The following is a 25,480-nucleotide window of genomic DNA, read 5'->3' as shown; positions in this document are numbered from 1 at the left end:
TTACTAGCATGCTAGGCTGGCACCTTCAATTGGCCATTTACCTTTGGTCATGACATTTTGAGTCCATACTTAATAATATTGAACATTTTGGGTCCTCCAGGTTAGGTGTACTTGGAATTGGGTCCTCCATATTATAGATAATATGTTTTGGATCCTTTAAGAGTAGAAGCCATTGCTGAGATATGGGTGATGAATTTGACGAAATTGCCCATTGAATAGGAAGTGGAAACCACCAGCTGCCTGATAGTCTCCATAAATTTCTCTTTCCCTTTCATCTCTTAATCTTTACAAGATGCCTATCCCCTACTCTCTCAATTTGCCGCAAACTAGTGGTGTATCTTGATGAATGTAAGCGGGCTGGCCTCGGGTTGGGCTATGGTTGGCCCAGCCCAGCCCGACCCACATTTATATATGTCGGGTTCAGTCTAGCCCACCTTACTATAATGTTTATATGCATGTCATATTTTTCGCATAAACAATTTTCAAGGAGTTTAAGATTGACGTAATAATTCCTTAAATTAATGGAATAACTTATAATCTACCATTGTATAAATATCATTTTACAAGTAAAATGTAGAGTATAAATACTATCATTGGATATATATATATATATATATATATATATATATATATGTACAATGTATATAACTAATTGAAGGATTTGGATATCAAAAAAGAGGCACAACAACAAATCAATTTCAAGACAACCTTTATACATTTATCAGAGATTAGATCCCAAAACAATTTAAACTGCAAAAATCTATGCAGACCTCTAAATCAGAGGTTTGCATCTACTACACAAAATCTTCGCGCAAGCTGGAATGGTAACCCATAAAGTCATTTAGCTCCAAGATGACCCCGACCCCCACATTCTGAACACATAATATTGCCTGTGCCTCCACAACCTATATAAAAGAAGGAAAAAGGTAGTCAGAATGGGTGATCTCAGTGACAGTTATTCTGATGTTGGAAACCTATATTGTTAATGATCTTATGCTATCAACTCCAATATAGTGGACTTTGTTTTCAAGATTACAACTTGAGAGAGGGTATTGAGAGTGAGTCTCTACGTAAAATGATACTTCTTCAGGTGTTTGATCAATCAGATACATAAGTCTATGCTGTCTTTACATCCTAACTCTGCGCTTTGTCTTTCCATTCTCCACAAACCACAACTCATGTCATGAGAACTGCCTTCGGCCTAAATTACCAAAAGAACAATAACAAGAAGAATTTCTGACCACTCCTGCAATGCATGGTCTGCTGATTCATTGAACTCCCCACACTTCTTTTTGGCCAAATAGACCTTCATGTTATTTCCAAAACATGTTCTCGAACTAAGTGTAAGATGCCCCCCAAAAGTCAGCAACTTATTTTATTGCAAACCATTTAAGGATCCAAAATTATTTTTGAACAAACAAAAGAAAAGAATCACAGCTTCTATTATAAAAGGTCTCAGGGTGTGTGCCTTTCTGGAAACAAGATTATTACCTAGGCATCGGACTTTGACAATGATTCCCTGGCTTTCCAATATAGAGTCGATATACAACCCTGAACCAGAGCAGGTGCTGCAAAGAATTGCACCTATTGCTTGACAATCAAGGCAACGGGGATTGTCCCCAATACTTTTTTCAGCCAATGACAAACCAATTGGCTTCTCAATTATCTCCTCGGGTATAGGCTTATCATAGCAAAACCGAGATTCAAGGCTACTACTGCTTTTTTTATGCACATCTGCTACTGAATTCAACCTAGCCTGAACACAGTGAAAACAAAAGATATAAGCTTTAAAAGAAATAATACATTAGTAACATGGTCACAGCCAGCAAACCTGGCCCACAAATAGATAATCGTAAAACCAAAAAAAGCTTGAACCTTCAATTTTAGTAGTAAGAAGAGTTAAACCTGTCACAAAAGCTATATTTAAATGGAAGACAAGTATGTGCTAATAAGTATCGACTAATAAATTAGATGCAGTTAATATAAAACTGGGGAAAACTGTCCGCCTTCTACTTGAATAAAAAAGAAAAAACCGTGAAACCAGTTTAAGCACAGAGGAGTTGCCTCCTGGAATTTCACATATTCTTTGCTGACTTTTAAAATTTTGAATCTTCCATTACAACCTCATAATAGTTGGATGTTGTGGGATAAACTTCCTAATTGTATGCACTGACAAAGACTACACAAAAATAAGCTGCAATGGAAACTCCTGTAATGCTGGGCATTTAGGAGCTGGTTGATGCAGCTAAAAAGGGGAGGATTCAAAATAAACTACAATATAAAGAAAAGTACAGGATAATAAGGGTCAGAGAGAACCACTTAACTCTGGGTCTCTTGGGGACTCGCTCACCCAAGTGTGGGACTCACTCACCACTAGAGGATATCAAACTCACAATGGGGCTCATTGGCTCACCATGGCACACCCACAAGTTTCTAAATTACAAACTATCAACCCCACCATCTACAAGCCAAAAGATACATATTTGTAGGGGAGGGGAAAGATCCATTGGAATAGACTATAGAGTCGTTGAAATAAAGCCATTGGAAAATAGCAGTTGAAATAGGGACCAGGATCCTCTACAATACCGGCGGGGCGGCAGTGCACATCCGACGGCACAGCAGAGACCAGGTGGTACACATGGCACACATGACCTCTGCTGTACCGTCCGATGTGCACTGCCGCCCCGCCAGTATTGTAGAGGATTTTTATAATAGAGCCATTGGAAAAGAGTCATTGGAAGAGAGGGAGAAAGTGGAATGGGCATTAAATGCTTGTAGTATCATGGGAGCATTAATGACTAGTGACATCATGGCTGCATCACTGGTCTACGTAGCTTCACATTAAAAGTGCTGAAGGACCAGAAAGAGTTCCTCCAACAGTTCAGGTTTAAGCTCAGCATGATCAGTAATGAATTGTGAACAAGGATTCTTTATGTCTGACACAGCAGGAAATTATAGCTGAAACAAGTGGGAAAATATTTTAGGCCCTTCAGACCAATTAAGAAAAAGATCAGAGGGGGGGGGGGATGGGGAAGAGAAAGTAAAATGATCAACTGCTCAAATGGATGATTAAAACCTACATAGCCAGCCATGTATGGGGTGTTCCCAGCCATTAGGTGGGTCACAAATAGCACGACCCAATGGGGATGGGCTAAACTATATAGCTCCACTGGGCCCCACAACAATCTAGGCACCCAGCAGCATTTTAAGGTAGATTAGGAATAACTTGCACAGATTACTGGTGGGCCTACTGATACTTGGACATAGACTCGAGGCATTTTCTCTGCTGTTTCTTACCTTGAAAAGCAAACCACCTTGTGCCCTTGAACCATTTGCTGTCTATGGGCTAACTTTTGAACATTTGAAAGAAGCCATTTAAACCACAAAACATAATAGATGAAAAAGTACCAAAAACAGCAGCAAACTTCATAAACAATTTTATGAAGAAGTTTACAAACTACTAAATGGGAGTCCAAAAATCATATAACTCATACTATATTTGCACATTGCAGTAAAGTTGATGGAACTGAGGCTCTTTTGAAACCCTCAGAGTCCAAACTGCAGGTCATTCTATGATTTAACTTTGGAGCTGGTGGAGGTAATCAACATCATGGGAATCACTTGCTTTCATCACACAGATCCAACTCCCACAACGTGTAGGAGTTCAAACATCCATCTAAGTTTGTGGAGTTTCAGCTAAAGTAAACCAAGGAATTGCCTATCGTACTTTTTCAGAAAAGGCATAGCCAATAGGAAGTAAATCAAGTAGTTAACTACCGTACCTTTTCAGAAAAAAGGAATTAGCTATCATAGATAGGATATAATCAGCAGGAAAGGCAAAATTTCAACACTGAAAGTAGTTTCAACTCTGGCCATCCAGATAGACACTAAATATAAATCCAAGAAATTATTCAGTTTGGGCATTAGTACAACTAATTTTCCCCCTAAATTGGTTTGGTTTAAGGGAAATCCTAAGTCCAGTTCTTGAAGTGGACTGCTGCTAAGGATAGTATTCTCACTATCAACCGTCTAGTATCCTGAGACTTTTACCTGCCTAATGTCTCTCTGTTGCTTGGGTGCTGCTGGGTCAATTTTGTCCCTATTGATCCACCTCCCTTTCATGTTTGAGGTTTGGAGTGCTTTGTTTGAAGGAATTGGATGGAACTGGGTTATGCCCTCTAATTTTGTTCTGGCTGCTTTGATGTTGAGGGAGGGGGTTGGAAACTGCCTTGGAGGGAAAAGAAACTATGGTTCATCAAGCCTGCTGCCATGATCTGGAGTTTGTGGCTGGATGGGAACAAGAGGGCCATCCAAAATCATGCAGAACCTGCACATGGGTTGTTGCCAAGGCTAAGGAGAAATCATACATGGGTCTTCTATCTGTAATGCATTTTTTGACATGTCCATGGGTAACATCAAAAGAGAACAGTCTCTGTTTCTTGGCACTTTTCTAAAGTATAGTGAGCCTTAACCAATAAAATTTGACTTATTGAAAATAAGAAAATCCAAGAAATAAATGTGATGTTCGAACAAAATCAAGTACCAAGTTTATCAAAAGTTAGACCAAGTTTAACCAAAGTTTTGACACATGCAAAAAAATTAAGATTGGGGCAAAGCAACCCCCCACCCCCCGCGGACAGACATAATGAAAGGCTACAAGAAGCTCTGCTACTGCTCAATTTCGTGGACACTGGGTCCCGAGGGACCTGCCTGCCATTGGATGGGTTGTACACCGTGTGGAGTAGCCACATGTCCATTAGTGGTCCCATCTTAATTATATGAAACCATATGGCCTATGATGCATTTAACTTTTTCCTTGCGTTTTCAATGGTGGACCAAACTATAAAAAATTAAATTCTTAACCAGTTTTTGGAGCTTTATATTTCCACCTGGCCCAAAACTGATGAAGTGTAGTGAGAGGGCTCTCATCACAAGGCTGTGAGGTGGATCTTTCCCCTTAACACTACTATTTTCTTCATACTGAGGCAAATTCAGGGAGAACCAGCAGATCTACGAATGATAAAGAGGGAGGAAAAGAGAAAGAATAAGAAGAAAGTTCCTATTGAATCCAATCACCATCCACACCAGTACACAGTACACACACAGAGGCGAAGATAGAGAATACTGATAAAATAACAATACTAATAAACAACAACAACTGAGCCTTATCCCAACTAAATGGGGTCGTCTACATGGATCCTTGCAAAGACAAGATAATAAAAATAATAGAAAAAAGAAAAAGAAAAGAACACAACAGCATCAACATCAACTCAACAAACCCACCTAAATGGGGTTGGCTACATGGTTCTTTTGTTAAGAAAACAACGCCCAGAATGGCGATTTGCAGAAGAAAAACGAAAATAGAAAGAGCACACACAACGCACAACACAGAGATTTACGTGGTTCACCTCCAAGATGGAAGCTACATCCACGGCCGAGCAGTAGAACAGGTTTCACTATTTTTCTCTGAAAATGTTACAAACCCTCATAACCCTATCTCAAAGAGAAAAGAACATTATATAGGGAAGCCCTAACCCTAGAAAGTACAAAAGTGCCCCTAGCCCAAAAAATGCCAAAAAAACCAGAGCCGAACCACATGGCTCAAAAGTACTCATTTCGAAGATCTCGACGAGCCCAACAGAACTCCACGCCTAATTAGCCCTGCCATTTTTCGGCATTCCGAGGTTGTTTCAAGGCAGAAACGGCCCTCCGAAGGTCTCAACCGCACTTTCTGAACCAAATCAGGCTTCACCAACAACATCTTTGCCCTCCAATCAGCTCTATGCGGAGTCATACTAGGGACAAGGCCTAAACTATACATATCTTTCTTTACTACTTCTCCTAGGGCCATTTTATGCCTGCCCTTAGCTCTTTCAATCAGAACCAAATCACTCTTCCGTACTGGTGCATCCCAAGGCCGCCATTGAACATGGCCATGCCACCTAAAATGACTTTCACGGAGCTTATCCTGAATTGGGGCAACTCCCAAGTCAGCTCTAATTTGGTCATTCCTTACTTTATCTTTCCTAGTTTTGCCGTACATCCATCTCAACAGCATCATCTCTGCTACACTTAGTTTATCTATATGACGCGTCTTAACTGCCCAACATTCCGTCCCGTACATCATAGCTGGCCGAATGACTGTCCTATACATAGTTGTCAAGGCGTCCAGGCGCCTTGCCCTCACCTTGAATTCTGGTGTCGCCTTGGTCGCCTTGCTTTCCAACCCCTTCGATTGCCTTGATTCGCCTAGGCACCTTAACAACTATGGTCCTATAGAGTTTTCCTTAAGCTTTAAAGGAATACGCTGATCACACAACACTCTGTCGCACCTCTCCACTTCAACCATCCTATTTTGATTCTTTGAGCAACATCATCTTTTATATCATCTTCTTTACTCACAATAGAGCCCAGATATCTAAAATAGTCACTTTGAAGAATCTTCCTCTCTTCAATATTGACAATCTTCTTTACTGTCATCATGCAACTAAAGTTATACACCATATACTCCAACTTTGTTCTACTTAACCTAAGACCTTTTGATTCCAGAGTTGATCTCCATAACTCCAACTTGGTGTTAATTTTTGACTTAGTCTCATCTACCAACACAATATAGTCAGCGAAAAGTATACACCAAGGAACCTCGTCTTGTATGTTTCTGGTTATGTATTCCATGATCAGCGCAAACAGATAGGGGCTTAAGGCTGAACCTTGATGTAGCCCAATAGTAATTGGAAATTCACTACCTTGGTCCCCCATAGTTCTCATGCTAGTCTCTACACCAACATACATATATTTGATTATGTCAACGATTTACATGACACTCTTCTCTTCTCCAGTATATGCTAGATTAGCTCTCTAGGGACCCTGTCGTAGGCTTTTTCTAGGTCAATAAAGATCATATGGAGATCCTTCCTGCTCTCTCTAAACTTTCCCATGAGTCTCTTGAGTAAGTAAATAGCTTCCATTGTGGCTCTTCTTGGCATGAAGCCAAATTGGTTATCTGAAATAGTAGTTTCCTTTCTCAGGTGGGCTTCAATAACCTTCTCCCAAACCTTTATCATATGACTCATAAGTTTTTATGCCTCTATAGTTATGGCAGTCCTGAATATCCACTTTATTCAGGTAAAGAATTGCACAAATGTTCTTTTAATGATTTCATTAGGAACCATTGCATTATGGTCCGACAAAAAAAGCTAAATTAATTACTAAATAATTGGACATCTTACAACCTTCCCAGTGATTCTATCTTTTAAACTGCCTTCTCACGAAAGTTTTGATGGATAAATGCTAATTTAATCTGTTGTAATGAAAAAATGCTAATATGATTTACATTGGGGTATCTTGCTTATTTTCTTTACGTGGAGAAGCTCAAAACGGAAAGTTCAACATCGCAGGCTAAGCCAAAAAGTACCCAATGAAGAAAAACCCCACAATTTACCCAAAAATTATAATCTCTTAACAATCCACAACTTGTCCAAAAGCCATAATCTCTTAACTATAAGAGCAGCAAATCATAATAAATATTAGAAGATGAAGAGACGCTGAAAATAAGAATTATGACCACGCAACAAATTATCCTCGTGTGGAAACAGACTATCATTACAACATAATTACGAAGGAAAAAAAAGCTTGAAAAGGAAAAGTTCAAGGAATTAACCAAGGAAAAAAAAAATCCAGACTCCCAGAGGAAAAAAAGAAAGAATTTCACTAACCCGATTGGAAGAAGAGCCGTCATGGGAGGAGATGGCAGAAAGTTTACTGATGGGTTTCCTTCCCCTGAGCTGAAATTTTAAATCCCTATTGAAAGGGGAACCCAACGAAGGAGTCGGCGATGGAACCGAAGAGATCCAAAGAGCAGTGGTCTCCATTAGTTTATCAATGTTCAGTTCTTACAGATTCGACCCTTTTATTGTTTATCAGTTGTCATTAGCAAGACGATATTTCAGATTTGGTCTACCAGAGGGGAAATCCAAATAACAAACCAACTTCTACCCTCTATTCATGACCCAATTATGAGAGCTTTCAAGTTTCAACCTTGAATGTATCGCCGTATCGCTCGCTGCCTTTACTTGCCAAAGATACAGAAAGGAACGTGGCTGTAGCCTAGCCGCCTAGAAGGGAAACGGTTCGGGTGGGGTCTGATAGTGCTTTAGTGCGGCCAAATCCGGTTGGACAGGAAATGGTCTAACTGGGTGTGGAAGGGTACTCTGCACGCCCAGGGATTTAGATACCGATCGGGAACTGCCCATTTCGGTCTGGAACGGATGGATTTATCCTTTGTTTTTCTTTAAAAGGTGGTTTTTTTTGTAAAAAACTTTTTTATGTTTGGTCCATATCGATCAACCGATACGGGATCAACAAGAAATCGATATCGGCTGATCTGGCTGATCTGATACCGATTCTAATAAATGGATGAACTTACAATCATGGTTTAAGTAATCGGAATCCGCGCTTCCATGGTCGTGGGGCCAATGAGAGTGCGCTCAGGGGCATCAACAAGGTTGGAATTTTTTATTTCAGGATGGATTGGGCAGTAATTTAGTGCACTCCTGTGTCTGGGCATAGGAGCCACGTGATCAAGCAGCGTTTTCATCCCCTTGTTTAATTTACTAATTCTTTTTTTTGTCAAAGTTTAATTTACTAACTTAGATTATAAGTAAATGATACACATTCTATAACAATTAACCCTTCATCAATGACCCTCATTGAAATTGGATAGGTGTCAAAGAATAGTAGATGGCAATTCGGACCTCCAATAAATAGGAGGTAGTAATGACCATAGAATGGTGGGTGCAGTTTACTTCACCATGAGTGAATGAAAACTTTCTCCTAAAAAGAGCTCATGTAGAGATCAAATGGTTAAAATGTTAAGAGTCCATATCTACTCTCATTACATGAAGAGTAACGGCTCTCCACCTACAGTTTCGTGGCAATAATAAGTGTGTCCTTTTGCTTCCATAAATGTTCTTCCACTATGCTGATCCGGCCTCAAATGTTATGCCGGCATGTTTTAAGTTTTTTACATTAGTGACAAGAATTAAAACATTTTTTCTTGTATTTTACGATACTTAAGAAGGCTCGACCCCCAAAAGAGAGTATTCTACGATCAACTTCCATAAACATCATTGAGCTCATCCCTTGCTTGGTTCTAGCACACTCTACATTTCAATAGGAATTGAAAGTGAACCCTTGTTTTTTATGCCAAAGCCAGAAGCATCAGACAACACATGTTTTTGTCCTATTTTCTTTTTAGTACAGTAAGGAGGCGATATGTTCACTATAGGTGATTCAGCTAGCCAAATTGCACTAACCTAGACGCCCTACTATTCTACAGTGCAACTCCTCAGTCTCTGGTGATTCATTCTATTATATCTGAATTACAAGGCTAAAGTAGATGATTGACAAAGGAGAAAGTTTTCTTCCATCATGGGTGAAGGAAAAATACATTTATCTAGGGGTCATAAATATTTTGTCCCCTATGGTATGAAATTGATAATATCCTCTTATTATCCTCTGATACCATTGAAGCCTTGACTATGAGTAAAAATTAAAAGACAAGAAACACCCCCCCAAGAACACAAGCAAAACTAATTATCATATTCCATTAAGAGAAAGAAGGCAGATATGTTTACATAGTGTTTTGTTTTAATAGTGATTATGTTTTGGCTGTAAACTTTACATCCATGCGTTGATCTCAATCCTTACAGAGTTGACATGTGCCAATATTTGGTGTTAGCAATCTCTAAATGCCTAGTTAATATTAAGATTTATATTTGAATGATGGAAGAAAGAATGTTTTCTATGCCGTCTTGCGCCAGACATAGGGCTGCACGTAATGATTGTCTGTTATATCTATGATGAGGATGACACTATTAGTTATAACAAGGATGTAATATGTATTGGTGGTGGCAGCGATTGAAAATGAAGTGGTGATGATGATGATGATGTTGAAGTGCTGCTTGATAAGGGTGTCAATCGGTTCGGTTTTGGTCATTCAGTTTAGTTCCATGAAGAAATACTGTGATCCAAATCCGAATCGAGAACCGTATCGGTTCTAGAATTAAATCCAAATCCGAACCTACTCGGTTCGGTTACGGTTTCAATTTGGTTATAGAATACGGTTCCAATTCGGGTCTTGATACGATTTTAATTCAATTATACAGCTCGGTTCCTATTCGATTTGCTAAATGGTTCTACTATTTGGCTTTAAATTCCCAGCAACATCTGCTACTAAAAGTCCTATAAATGCACATCTAGTATTTCTGGGCCTTACATTTTTAAATGCACAATTTGAAAATCCATTTAACTCAAAAATTATAAAAGGTTGGAACTTGGGATTGGAAGAGACGAAGAGTCGTAGAGAATAGACATAGTAAAACCTTTTAAGAATTATAAAAGGTTGGAACTTGGAACTTTGGAAGGTAAAGAATATCCTGTGAGAAAGGAATGAAGGAATAAAGCATTAAAGCCTAAAGCCTAAAGCCTAAAGCCTAAAGGTCAACTGTCAAACATAAAGTTGTAAAACTAAAAAATCTAGGGATTTAGGTTCGTTCATACGGTTCGATTTTGGTTAGAACCGATGGTTCTTACATCGAAACCATATCCAAATATAACCGAATTAAAATCTTGCTTGATCGATTCGATCAATTCGACTCAGTTTTGGATTCAGTAGTCGATTCCGGTTACATTTTGACACCCTTCCTGCTTGATGATAGACCGACCACATGAGAAAGAGAGAAAGAGACAAGACGGCTTGACATTGTATCTGGATATCACGGTGGTTACGTTACGTTATGTGCATCAATCATCAGTGTGGAAACATGGTGATCGATATGTACATAAAAAGTGGAAGAAGACGTGAAAGATCTTTCAACACCATCGTTTTTATATTTTTTTGTTGAGTACTCCACACTATCGTTGATGAGATCACACAAAGGGTTTAATATTATATGTATAGAGATTTTTGCCCTATTACCTAATACTTAAGTACTTTAACAATCTCTACTAATTCTTGTTCGTTTTTTTATGTATACATACATCCTAAAAACAATCATAGCAAGATATAATTTTATACGAAGTATGAATCCGTCTATATTTCTAGGCTTTTGATGCAAATTGTGTGAAAGGGTAGGAGAGATCGTCTTTCATTGTGGCTGACCCACGAATCTCTAGAGTTAATGTAACTCCTCCCCCTATTTGTTGAAGGTTTAAAATACATTTCACTATTCCCTTGCACCCATCTAGAGCCAATGATGGTCATTTCTTCCCCATGGGCGAAAGAAAACTCGATTCAAAAGGATTGCAATGGAATGAAATGAAATGAAAAAAGACTGGTATACGAATTAATATTCTACATATGAGGGTAATGGGGACTTCCATAAAATTAAATCCTTCATCTCTCATACACACATACATGTCCTTTTAGACAAATGGTGTGTAGTTCAATTTTATATCCTCAAAATGATTGCGACTACTTTGATTTCCTGACTTGCCTAATACTAGCATGATGAAAGATCCACTGAGATGGAAGAAAGAGGCGCGCGGAGGGAAGAAAAACAAAGGAAGTTTGAAGCTAGAAGAAGAGAGAAATGTGAATCCTCTCTCGATAAATGAACGGAAAGAATTTTGTTTCAAATTAACTAAAAGTGAAAGAGGCAAATTTCTCGTATGATCGTATTCAATGTATACATAGTATGTACACTTGCATTTGTGCCTTAAAATCTTTATTCTTAGGAATACACCCGTCCCTAATCGTAAATGTTTTTACGTTAAAATCTTATTATGACCAAGGCCCATGATATCATACAAATTAATATAAATTATAAGAGAAAATGTTCTCCGTGTGGGGGGCATGCCACACCTAGATACAATGGGGGCGAAATGATCCTGTCTCCCATGAAAGACAGAAATTCCGTCCCTCAAGATGCCAGCACGCACTCTCATTGACTGCTGCTCGCACATGTCCCTTGTGCTCCCCCAAATTATAATACATCAATGGATTTGATGGATATATTTTCAATACTTTAACCTTACCAATATGCCCAATCAAGAAGTCAAGGGCTTCTCAATTGTAAGAGAACAAAGGAAAGCAAAATGGATTGCACTAAAACGGAAATAAGATAAATAATCTAAGAGAGGGTAAGCTGAACTTTGAATGGACTTATTGCTTGACGAAGGAAATGTCAAATTCAGAATTTACATCAATTATTGAACTCGGAGGGTTGTGGACTAGATGATAGGGAACCCCGGCCCAAGAGATTTTTGTCTTGCTTTTCATCTGCTTCTAATACAGCAGCTCGGTAGGTTTCTTTCACTTTCAAAGCAACAGCTCAGGTGATAGGCATTCGTCTTCTAACGTAAGTCAAGTCCTATGTCCCCCCAACCCCACCTCAAGGATTTAGAAATTGTTTATTATTATTATAAAAAAAACACTGCTTAATTGGTCGTATGGTTCCTACTCCCAAACATAAAGAATGTAACACTATCGCTCTATTCCTCTTGAAATTAAAAAATCTCATTTGTATTGATACCTCTATGTGTGTTCTCATTGACTCCAATCAACGAAAAGCCCTTGTGAAATGCAAAGGAAGGGTACACTTGCACTAACGCCCTCTCTCTATCTCTCTTTCTCATATAAAATGACCTTGATGTCCTCCTATTATGAAACCATCGCGTGCACCTGTTGGTGTGCTTCTTTCAGATGGGCATTTATTGCCATTCAAAATGATCGTAAAACCCCACACCTCTATTGAATGAATGATGTATGAAATCTACCGTGCACGAATTCCTTTCCCATTATCTTTGTTTGTATGATCATGTGTGCCATTAATTCCTTTCTATCTCCAACCATGTAGCATTGAATTTAGGTTATGTGATGGTGCAATTCCCAATCCTCCATGACTTTTCCTTCACAATTAATCTCCAATCATAAAAGGGAGAGCGACTCACCAACACTAAGGTTTGATTTCTTAAAAGTTTGGGTAAGTTGTCACACCATTTGACAAAGTAAATTAGGTTTGTTCTGTAACCTGGAGAGTTGATGAGTTGTTTTTTCCCACTTTATTCAGGTAAGTTGGAGAAAATTTTCCTAGAATTGGTGACCTGCAGTTTGTGGGCAATGGTTTCACCATAAAGGCTTAAAGCCTAAAGAGTTTTACGGCTAATTTTGTTGGGTTTGTTGCTTAGTCGTGTGGTTTCTATTCCCGGACACATGATGATGCGCGAAATGATCATTTAGCCTCAGTGAAATAAAAAAATCTATCTAGATAGATGTCCCTGCGTACGCTCTCATTGGCCCTTATGCTGATACAAGGTTACATGACCAATTAACGATCTCTTGCCCTATAATTACTATTGTGATTGTATATGTTTTACTAGGTTACTCTTAGGTCCATTAAATGTGTATGGGTAAGATTGTAATTGTGTAGGAGGTTTTTAGTGTATCTATTTATTATCTCTTTGAGGGAAAATCTTGATTGAGGAGCATATGGTGAAGTGGAGGAAGGTGTAGTATTTTCTGGTTAATAGAAAATTCTCTGATTCTCTCATATAGATATGTAGGCATACGTGTTGAACCGTTGTATATTTCTCTTGTTGGTATAACCGTTTTGCTTAATTTATTTCTCGTGTTTGTACGCTCAACCCATCAAATACTATGATTATAATGATTATCTAAAATTTTTCAATCCCTAAAAAGTTTTGTGCCAAACCCCTAAAATATTTTAGGGCTAAAGGATCTTCTACATAGACTTTTTTTTTTTTTTTATTATTCATTTTCAGCTCTATCTTTATTTTGGCATTTGATGTACAGTCCCTTCCACTTTCAAGCTTGTATTTACATTGTACTTGGCTTATTTGTACATGCCCACCCTTTTCTCTAAATTTATTCTGTGTTAACAGTTTGGATTCAGTTTAACGATTTACCAGTTTTAAACGATTCTAAACTGTTTATAACAGTTTATTAGTTTAAAATCAATCTGAACCATTTACTCTTTTTTTCTTCCCATAATGCTTAAAACCAAACAATAATCGATCCACTGATTCCAATTTAATCGTTTTGATTTGAAATTGACACCTTTAAGAAGATCTTTGGATCTCCAAATATTGAAAGGCTTGGAATCTTAGATAATAGAATGATGATGAAGTTAGAGTCTAGGGCTTTTATGGCCAAATTAAAAGCTATTACAAAACACAAAGGATTCCCTATCAGTTTTTTCTCATCAAAAAAAAAAAAAAGAAAAAAGATTGATGATAAAGTTTTTTCTTGCCCATCTACCATTATGTGATCTTATGATTTAGGTATTAAAATTTAAGGTTAAGAAGTTCTCAAAGCTTGAAAATACTTTTTATCACTAACACTGTCTAAATTCATCAATGAATTTTTAAATAGGAAAAAAGAATGCTGTCTGTTCGTGTGGTCCATTGAACCTAAACACATGAGCATGCAAAATTACTGTTCCATCACTATGAAATAAAAAATATTATCTATGTTAATGTTCTTGCGTGCTCTCAGTGACTCACACTGATGCAGGGGTTAATTGACTAGTCAACGGTCACTTTCCCAAATAAATATAAGCTCGTTACCTTTGAAACTGTGACTAAATTGTGTAGGAATCATCGTTATCAACCTAGAAAATATTCTAAGATGAGTCAACCTAGTTTATTGGTCCAAGTGTTCAACCTAATGACATCAACTTTTTTTTTTTTGGGTAAAAATGACATCAACTAAAAAAATGCAACATGTACATGTTCCTCTTATGTCATTTATGGGAAGTCAATTTTTCATTTTTTCTTAAAGGAAAAATGAATGGGGAACGGTGGAGGAGTGGATGATTGCGAGGCCATTTCATAAAACCTTTACCTATTAGATGTGAGAATTGATAAGTCAATACTCCCTCTAGTTGAAGTGAAGAGACATAAAATAAGATAAAAATAAAATAATTTTTTTTAATCATTATCAATAACGATCATGTAATTAACTTGAAAATTTATTAATTATAATAATTAAAAAAATATTATTATTCATTGTAAACCAATTTTATTGGATTTATATAGAAGAACATGATGAGCAAAAGAAATAGCTAATGTGGAGACAACTAACAAATATAAATATTATTGCCCATAAAAGATGGAGAAAGTTTGCCTTAACCATAGGTGAAAGAAAAGAATATTCATATAGGGTCGTTATTTATCTGACTTCTACTATATAAGTCGATAATAATCTCCCATCGTTCCAATACTCATCCTAAGATACCCAAATCCATAGGTAAGAGATTCTCCCGTCATCGTGGGTGAATGAAAACTGCTTCTTATCCATATCAATGAGAACCCTAGATTGGTAACAGTCCCATCCTATAATACTAGAAAAAACCTAAAATATACAACATGTTAGATATAGAATAAAATGAAAACATAAATCCTCCCATATACATCACTTGATCACAATTTACCTATGCAAAACTTTAGAATAAAATCTGATTGACCAACACTTCTGAACTCCTTGATAGCCAAAACCCTATCCTATTAAAATTAAGGAAGGAGGGTTTTTCACAATGCTTGTGTGTCAAGGGTATCTCCCATCCCATGTCACATTAATGACGATGTGGAAAACGATACCATCAATATAGAACCCACATGATCAAAGTAGCATAAAACAATAAAAACAATCCTATGTGAAAGAGCAACAACACACTAACATCCCCTGAAAAACTTTTTTACATTAATTTAAGGGCAAGAGTCCTCTATGGGGAGTGTGGCTTCTATACACGCACAAAGACCAATGCAAGTGCACATGGTGGCATTAACAAGAATGACAGCCTTTCATGGGGATAGGATGGTAATTTTGCCCCGTCTAGGCATAGGGTGTACATTTCTCCACAATAAACTTTCTACCTTAATTTAATTTGGTTTTTCTTATTTTTATATTAACTCGATTTGAACGATTTGAATCGGATGATTCTCCAAAATCTACGTAGACCAATCATCTTCTGGGTCAACCTATTACCGCTATTACCATGATGTTTATTGAGTTGGGTTTCTCTGCACGTACCAACAGGTGATTGTACACGTGAGAGCCAACCACTTCCTATTTTTACCATTTATAAGGGAAGGAAGGATTTTTATAAAAAAATATATATATTTAATATGTGATTGACTCTGAGATGTACGTTCATCTATAGGTACGTGCAGATGATCCAATCCCACATTTTTGCATATTTTTACCCAAAAAAAAGAAGAAGCTGTTATTGCATATTCAAAATCCCACCACTTTTTCCGTTTTTTTTTAGAACAAATCCCACTACTCCATTAACTAAGATACAGATGATGAAGAAGATGAAGATGAAGGTAACTATGTCGGCAGTTCAGGAATTTACTTTATAAGGAGTTTCATTTATTCTTTATTCGACTCTGAATCAACTTTTTCGTGAACACAAGAGACACGTGTATTAAGAACACGATTCCCCACCTACGATCTGAACTTGGGAAATTGCATTAATGGCTTCCCAATCCCAATTCCTTCTGCGTTAAGGCGGGACAAATTAGAAAAGGGAACCAAAGAGGGCCCGGATCATAATCTTCCCAACTCATAAACATAAAGGTTAGATTTCTTCCTTCACGCGCTTCTGTAATACTGTTTACCTCCTTCTTTAATAGAACTTCTCTCCAAATTTCTAGCTATTCGGTATGGAAAGATTATACTGTTAATCCCCTTCTTGAATTGAACTTCTCTCCAAATTTTTAGCTTTTCGGTATGGAAAGAAAGAAAAACCCTTCTTTTCAGATACCCATTTCGTTTCTTCTCTCTGGATGATGATTTGTTCCTTCAATTTTGAGAGCAGAGGTTTTTGTTGACCGTTTCTTAATGGCAACTCTGTTTTGTAAGCCCCATCCCAAGGAGCGTCTCGTCTTCCTCCTAATCATCTCCTTTCTGTCAATCTCTTTTTTCTTCATCAAAGCACAAGGGTCTGTTCTTCCCATTAATTCTCAGTCCTTAATTGGAAGCACCGACCCTGTTTGTGAAGGTTTGCAGAAGCTAAAAGACTACAAATCGAAGTGCTCATTCCTCAAATCCAATAAACCTTGTGTCTCTCAAGGCTTTCTTAACTATCTATATCTCTTCTATTGCATTTGTGGGCGATGGCCTCCTTTAGGCTATTCTCTTCTGTTCCTCTGGCTTATTGTGCTGTTTTACCTTCTGGGAAACACAGCTTCCGAGTACTTCTGCTCTTCACTTGAGAGCTTATCGAGGATTCTGAAGCTCTCTCCTGCCATAGCTGGGGTAACTCTTCTTTCTCTGGGCAACGGTGCACCTGACGGATTCTCTAGCCTAGTTTCCTTCACGGGAACTGGAGCACGCCGTGTGGGCCTCAACAGTGTTGTAGGGGGTACTTTCTTCGTCTCCTGTGTTGTGGTTGGAATCATAAGCAAATTCATGGGGCCTCATCAGATTCCCATCAATAAATCTGACTTTGTAAGAGATATTTGCTTCTTGCTTTTAGGAGTTCTATCATTGGCTTCTATTATGATCATTGGAGCAATTAATGTTTGGGGAGCAATGGCTTTTGTTTTTGTTTATTTCTTGTATGTGATTGTTGTGTACCTCACTCATTTACGTCAGAGGAAGGATACAGTGGACTTTGGGATGGATCTTAATGGTGAATTGGGTTTACCCATCTTAAGAGATAGTGAAAAAGATGTAATTTGTGAAGACACAGATGATCTTGAAGGTAATTGTCATAAAGATGCTGTTTGCAATTGTTTCTGCTTCAAATCATCAGTTTGTTTTGGTAGGTTCTTGTACATTGTAGGGCTACCACTGTACCTACCAAGGAGATTGACTATCCCTGTAGTTTGTGAAGATAGATGGTCTAAGCCCTTTGCAGTTGTTTCAGTCACATTAGCACCAGTTCTCTTGGCAGTCCTTTGGAATTCTCAGAAGGGAAGAATGGGTTCCAAAGCAGGCCTTGTGGTATATATAATTGGTGGTTTGTTAGGGATTACTTTTGGGGTACTTACATTACTGCTGACAGAGAAAGCCAGTCCTCCAAAGAAATGCATCTTCCCATGGCTTGCAGGAGGATTCTTGATGAGTGTCACTTGGAGTTATATCATAGCTCAGGAATTGATTGGCTTGTTAATTTCACTTGGTCATGTAATTGGAGTGAGCCCTTCCATTCTAGGGCTAACTGTACTTGCTTGGGGAGACTCACTTGGGGATTTGATAACGAATTGTACAATGGCTTTGAATGGTGGGTCTGATGGAGTGCAGGTGGCGATTTCAGGGTGTTTTGCAGGACCCATCTTCAACATATTTGTGGGTTTAGGTATGTCTCTTGTTGTATCTTCCTGGTGTACATATCCATCTATTGTTTTGATACCTAAAGATCCATTGCTCTTGGAGACACTAGCCCTGTTGGTGGCTGGGTTAGTTTGGGCTCTTGTTATTCTACCAAAGAGAAACATGAAGATTGATGGGTTGTTGGGAGCAGGGCTTTTAGCAATATACTTGTTATCTATTTCTTTGAGAGTTATACAATCCATTGGATCTACCTAGTTTCATCATTTTGTACAGTTAACCATACGATATATGAAATCAATGAATCAATTGTAGTTGATAGCCTAGGATTGTGAACAATGTGATGATTGACAATGAGATCTACTTGTGGTTTCTGTCTTCAAATCAGTTCTTTTTTTTTTTTTTTTGCCTGTAGACAGATGGTGTTGGCTGCTCTATTACCTTTGCTTGATTGATGCTCATCCAGAGCTGTAGTATTTTATTTTCTTGTTGAGTAGGACTCCTTTTCTAAGAGGTAAATTAAAAAAAAAGTTTAGTTTCAGACTTTCATTACTGTGTGGGTTTTTTCAAGCTTGAAAATAGTGAAAGCTAGTATTCTCCCTCTGTTTCAAACTTGATGGGAACTGGTGTCAAAAGCAACAGATATCCATGTATCTTATGCCATTTATGAATTCTAAACATTGGAATTAGTGAGAGAAATAGAACAACAATAACTCAATGAGCAAGCAGTTTGCTTTAATAATAGGTGTTCAATCCATTGTCTCTTTTAAAGAATGGTTAAATGGGTTTTGACTCCTTTTCCGGAGAAGGTAGAGACTTCTCTGTACTTGAGTTTTAAAATCCAAGTCTGATAACCAAAAAAGGAAAAAAGGGTAACCATTGCAATCAAGTCTATGAGTCAAACCAACAACTGCTTAGCTCAGTTGGTGAGTCCTTCATGCCCATGCTCACCAAGAGGTCTCAAGTTCGAGTCTCTTGGCTGGTATCTTATCCCCCCCCCCCCCCCCCCCCCCTTTCTATCACCTATATATGTAAAAGCTCCCAATTAACCAAAAAATGTCTAAGAGTCAAGACTGGCGAGTAGATTTTTCTTTTTTCTGTTTTCTTTTTTTTCCTAATAGAAACTCAGAACAGTCAGAAGTAGTTAATAGCCCGTTAATCAAGAGGATAAGAAATTATGCTTTCTTTAAGAAAGGAGAATTAATACCCATAAAGCACTAATAAGTAATAACCCACTAATTTGAAGGAAAAAAACATTTCTGGTAAAGGAGTATAATCAAACTTATCCAAAGGGTTTGATGATTCTAGCGGTCCAATTGTGGTTTTATCTGGTTCAGTCTCAAGTTATTTGGCTCGGTCCAGTTTTCAAAACATGTTATTGCACTAGTAAGGCTGCGTTTGGTAACGGTCTGAACAAAGAACGCTCGTTCTTGACTAGAAACGTTCTTTTATGTTCTTGGTCTAGAACGGCGTTCCGAGGTCAAAAATGACGTTTGGTAACGTTCTCAAGAACGCTGCTCGAACGAAAATGATGTTTGGTAAAATCTGTTCTTTTCTATTTGATATTAATTATAATAATGTCATTTCTTTGTCAATTATACCAAAAAAAGACTTGTAAAATCCTTTTCTCTTACCAACCTCAGCATAAAATTAAAATATCTCATTAACATAACCAAAGTAAGTATAAAAAGATGTCAAATTTCAAAGATGCCATTAAAATTAGGTTCTTGAGTGGACTCGAACCACCATCCTCTTGGAACATGCTCATGTTCCAAGTGCTCTACCAATTTGAGCTAAAGGCCCATCAAGTTGTCAATGAATTAACACAACAGATTAAACCAAATTATATTCTCCATTCTTTTGAATTCTAGAAAGCCAGGAGATTCCATAGACTGAATGATCTTAACTAACTGAAGCACTTGGCTATTTTGGACATGAGAAGTAAAGAAATTTTTTGTTTTTCAAAGAAAAGGCAATTAGTACAAACAAAAAAACTGAGGCTCACTATGCCTAGTTTATTAGATTCAACCACATAGTTAGATACTTAACACAAGTTTGCTACCTTGTATTGTTCAATCCGTTTTTTCAACTACCTTGTGCTAACCTCATCTTCCGGAAGCTAGCTTTTGGTTCAAATGTTCCATCCAGCATATTTAGTTTTAAAATTCTGCTCCTACTGTCTATCAACGAAATATGATTTTTCAAACATTCTTCATTGATACTCCAGACTCAAACAAATTTTATTAAGCTAGAGACGATACTGAAAGTAAACAAAAAAAAAAAGGGGAGGGGGAAAGAAAGAAAGAAGGAACATATATAATGGTCAGCATGAAATCACAATTTCCTAGTTGTGGAATAATGCAGAAACAATAGGAGACTGATTCTGAAACATCTTGATTTGTCTACGTATTCTGGTGTAGGCGATTTCACATGAAGATGACGATCGCAAAGAATCTATCTTAAAGCTACTATTCGGCTTTGTGTTTGCTTTGATTACGATGACAAAACAATATCGGCTTTGTGTTTGCTTTGATTTTATTGCTTTTCTTTTGGTTTATCTATTGAAAGAGAGCCGCAAAATTGAGCTACACAGGCATGTAAATAGTTTTGGGAGAAGGTTAACAAGCGCCATATGAAAAAACATATTACATTACAATGGAAGGCAGTGGGAAGATACACAAACAACTGCTAGTTTATCCTATAGCAGAGATCGGGAAAACCTTTTCCCAATAGTTTTATGACCTTCAAGGGATGGTATATATATATTTGCAGTAAAAAGAACTGTCCTGGATATGTTAAAAAAATATTTCCGATTGAGAAGGTTTGGTTCATCTGTTGGGATTGAGTATGCCTTTCAGGATGAGGTGAGACCTGGGTCTTTTTCATGTGCAGTACAACTATGTCCATACAGGTAGTTCAACCCAGTTCCTCTTCATGCTGACATAATATGCTCGTGTCATAGTCGAATTTCCAAAGATTCCATGAAAAAAAACCAATTATTTCACATAACCACCGTTACAATAGAGCTTCTTAAGCTGGAAGATGATTACTCATTCCTCTTATTTCCCCAGGATTAGTTTATTGAAGCAGGGATAGAAAAAGATGATGATTACTCATTCCTCTTATTTCCCTGGGATTAGTTTAATGAAGCAGGGATAGAAAAAGATCCCAAATTATGCCTATGATTTGTAGGCCCAACATAATTAATGGCACAAACAACCAGACAACTAAGAGAAAAGAAGGGTTCTACCAAAAAAAAAAAAGAGAGAAAAGAAGGGATCATGTCTGTAAGTTGAATAACAACCCAAGACAGACCTTGTGCAGATGTAATAAAAGGGGAAAAAGAGAAACCAAGTGCAATGTGTTGATAAATCGGAAGAGTTGGAGAAAAAAATGCATAACACACAACGGAAATGGAGAAGAAGTACCTATAAAAAAATGGAGAAGAAGTTCGGTAGCGGATCTCGTGACAGAGATGAAAATCTCACAACAATCGGCCGATGAAACTTCGAAAAACATTACATTTCAGGAAAAAATTGGCAAGCAATCACAAATTTCAAACATTACACCATAAATCATACATCAACGCATGAAAAACATTACAGGAAAAAATCGGAAAGAAAAACGAAGAACAAAGACGAGATTTTCTAAAATCGAGCGGATCAAAATGCCTCTTGGAAAACCTAATCCTGAAAAACTAAATCGAAAACCCAATTGGGAACCACACGGACCAAAGCGAAAGTCACAAGAATGATAACCTAATTAGAGAGAGAGAGTCACCTTCTTGTTGTCAACTTCATTGCAGAGGGGATCGTGCTAGAGAGGACCACGGTAGCGAAACCTTCAAATGTTAGGGATGTTGCTCCAAATCCCGAGACACAAGGGAGAAAAATCGATAGAGCCCTAATCGGATCTTCGTCCCAACAAACGACCGAGAGAGAGAGAAACAGAGAAGCGAGAGAGCGAGAGAGAGAGAGAGAGAACGAGACAGAGAGAGTGAGAGGTAGAGAGAGCAGAGAGAGGAAGCGAGAGAGAGAGGGATAGAGAGCGAGAGAGAGAGAGTATTGACTGCAAGTTTCGCCTATTCTTCCTTCCCAGATGTCTCTTCCTTTTTCTTTTTTTTGTCTTCAAGGCTTGCTCACGTGTTTTGCTCGTGGATCGCAGTAATCGATCGTTCTTTGTTCTTTTGGTGCTCAAGACCTCCGGTTCGTTCTAAAAGAACGAAAAACGAACCGCAAAGCCAAACACTTTTTCATGTTTTTTGTTCTTTTGAACAAAAGAACTGTTCAGAACACTGTTCTGAACGTTACCAAACGCACTCTAAGTGTAAGCCCATATTCTACTTTTCTGGTTGAACTGTTCATTGAGCATTAAAATTAATAGCCTATAACAGATGATATCTAGTGATGCAAAATATAGAGATAAGGTTGGAATTTTATTTCTTTAGATTGACACACATTTGTGATCAAGTGGCCGGCAAAAGCAAGAAGAATCAACCTGCAAAAGGGTATTGATCTCCTAATGTTGCTTTTTAATGTACAAATGGTTTATTATTGTACAGAATGTTGGTTGATGTGGCCCAAATTGATGGTAGAAGTTACGCCTAGATAGGAATTTTGTAATGTGGGGTTTCTGGTTTTGCTTTAGTTGAATTAAAACAAGAGGGTGTGAAATGACCACCCCACCTTGCTTGTTGGATGTATTTGCACACCCCCTCATTGGCCCTCGTGCTGGTGTAGGGATCATGCGATCGGGCAACGTTCTTCCCCCAAAAATTTTAGGTAAAAGTGTTCATGTACCAATGGTGGTGCAAGATATTTATGGCCATAATTATCCCACTACAAAATAGTCCTTACCCTTGGGTGTCCCTATCCAACGACAATAATTAGGCAAGAAATCTCTATTCTCTATACCCACAGTTTAGAGAAACTCAGAATTGGTCAATCAATTGAAACCCTAGACATTGGAATCGGATAAAAGAAGTGAACAATTTTCCAACATTTGTGATCTTTTAAAGGTTTTTTTTTTCAATTTGGCAAATTTGTTAAGGTCATGGGTTCAAGTTTGAAAACAGCCTCTCTACAAAAACAAAGGTAAGATTGCATACATTATGACCCTTCCCATACCTTATAATGATGGGAGCCTTGTGTGTATGTTCTGTTTTTGTTAGATAAGTTTCATTGATTTGTTGTTTTTTTATTTACTTAAAGGAAGAGCCACAGGGGGGAGGGGGGGAGGGAAAGATGAAACAAATTCAAAAGAAGATTTCAAAAATAAATTAAAATTGGGATTTAGGCTGTCGAATCTGATTCAAATCAGACGATTCACTTACTCCAATTTAAATTCCGATTCCTTTGAGTAACTCAGTTGGCAAAGGACGAAGCCTAAGGAGTAAGGAAGCAGATGATGGAGGGCCTAGTTCATCTTTTGTCCGTACCTTGGGACTATTGTAAATGGTTTCATGGTTCTCTTGGGCGTCACCCTTTTTAGTTCACTTGGTCACGGGTTTTTACATAGAACGCAGGGTTTACCTTGTCTATCCAATTAAAATTTAAGATTAGGATTGTCTGCCGGTGGTTCCTCATTAATATCTTTTTGCTTTCTCCGTGACTGTGGCATGCAAGGAAAGTAAATCGAGGGAGAATCATGAACCACCCAACTGCTGGAGAGGAGGTGTTGTTTTGGTATGATTTTTATTTCACGTACGGATCATAAATTGAAATTATGGTGTTTGGTATGATATATTACTTAATTGTAAGAATCAATTACATATGGTTCCACCATTGAAAGGTCACTGGTCCACCCTTCCCCCTCCCACTTGAAAGCTCCATGCATGGACCACACAGAGAGAGAGAGAGAGGCAAGCAGCTCCAAAAGTTATATAATTATATCATTTAGGGACAGGTTTTTATATACGATCGTGTATGATACACGGTTGTACTTTCAACCATTAGATGAGCATGATCTTGTACAATACATGACTTCTCATCCCCATCCAATGGTGGATAGTACGATCGTGCATCATACACGACCGTGTACGAAACCTTTTGCCTATCATTAATTAACAAACTCCAAAAAACCCATAATGTCTCCTGCTGTCTTTAATTTGTGTTTCAAATTTTGAAATTTCCCATGTTTCTAATGTGACAATGGAATGAATCGAGAACACTGATCATTCACGAGAAAGACACCAAGAAATTTAAGATGGCCACGTTTGTAACAACAAGTGGTGACAACTGACAACAACTAATAACTGGTAATGGTGGGAGGCTATATATGCATGCCTATGGGGACCCAACTTAAACATTATTGATTGATTGAGAGGCCCAGGCCCAGGCAATGGATGTAGCCATTGTTTGTGAGCTAAGTTCATAATCATAATTAATATGAGCCTCATCCCTTGGTGGGTTATCTATCTAGAATTAAATTTTATCTCCTCTCAGTGAAACTGGATGTGCAGAGACGATCGATGCACCTGCAGATGATGTCAATTGGTGAAGATTAGTCGTTAGCTAGCTGGGGGAAGAGTAGAGAAGAAGACAGATTTGCTGAGTGAGGAGTGAAACATATATATATATAGGCATGCACATAGCCACATATTTGTTAGTCAGTTAATACCTTCCTAAGGTAGGCTTTGTCTGAAAAACACCATAGGAAGACATTGATATGGATGATCCAGATTCAGATCCAGATCGAATGTAGTAGTAGTAGTAGTAGTAGTAGTTGACTTACCTTTCCTCACTCACCTTCTCACTCACCTTTCCTCACTCACTCACTCGTCAAAAAGCCACGAGGAATTTAAGGTGGCTACGTTTCTAACAAGTGGTGTTCTGTTCTGCTCTGTTGATGATGACTAATTTTAGTTACTGATAAGTTAGGATGGACTATGGAGTCTGTGGGGACCCAAACTCAAACATCAATGTTGATTGATTGAGCTCCAGCTAGCCATTATATATATATATGAAGCCATTGTGAGCTAGCTAACTCAGTTCATCCCATGCTCTTTTTGTGGGTTCTCTACCTAGAATTCAGTGTTTTAAGAGAAACTGATCGAGATGTGCAGACGTTTTTGTTTGATTCAACAATGGCGGCGCCTACGCATCTGTCAATTAGTGTTTAAGCTTTGTCTAAACAACATGTGTGTTTATTATACACGAGAGAGAGAGAGAGAGAGACCAAGAA

General features: G+C 37.9%; 2 protein-coding genes and 1 long non-coding RNA gene across 3 annotated transcripts; 2 read left to right on the top strand and 1 right to left on the bottom strand.

Annotated features, from left to right (window-relative positions):
• Positions 1–819: 819 nt before the first annotated feature.
• On the bottom strand, positions 820–7,871 carry LOC122648476. The gene is made up of 3 exons (XM_043841684.1): positions 7,716–7,871; positions 1,492–1,756; positions 820–905 (listed from the first exon to the last, which is right to left on the bottom strand). Exons 1-3 carry the CDS (start codon positions 7,869–7,871, stop codon positions 838–840), a joined length of 489 nt encoding a protein of 162 aa, XP_043697619.1. The 3' UTR covers positions 820–837.
• LOC122648484 lies at positions 7,755–25,480 on the top strand. The gene is made up of 3 exons (XR_006331086.1): positions 7,755–7,883; positions 16,839–16,843; positions 25,457–25,480. It is a non-coding gene; the product is annotated as an uncharacterized LOC122648484 (long non-coding RNA).
• LOC122648305 (cation/calcium exchanger 1-like) lies at positions 16,720–18,614 on the top strand. Its single transcript, XM_043841564.1, has one exon. The coding sequence runs from the start codon at positions 16,865–16,867 to the stop codon at positions 18,554–18,556; it is 1,692 nt and encodes a 563-aa protein (XP_043697499.1). The 5' UTR covers positions 16,720–16,864; the 3' UTR covers positions 18,557–18,614.

This window comes from Telopea speciosissima, chromosome 1, assembly GCF_018873765.1.
Source record: "Telopea speciosissima isolate NSW1024214 ecotype Mountain lineage chromosome 1, Tspe_v1, whole genome shotgun sequence".
Classification (NCBI taxonomy): Eukaryota; Viridiplantae; Streptophyta; class Magnoliopsida; order Proteales; family Proteaceae; genus Telopea; species Telopea speciosissima.
Note: the sequence above shows the minus strand (reverse complement) of the source record. Positions and strands in the feature narration are given on the sequence as shown.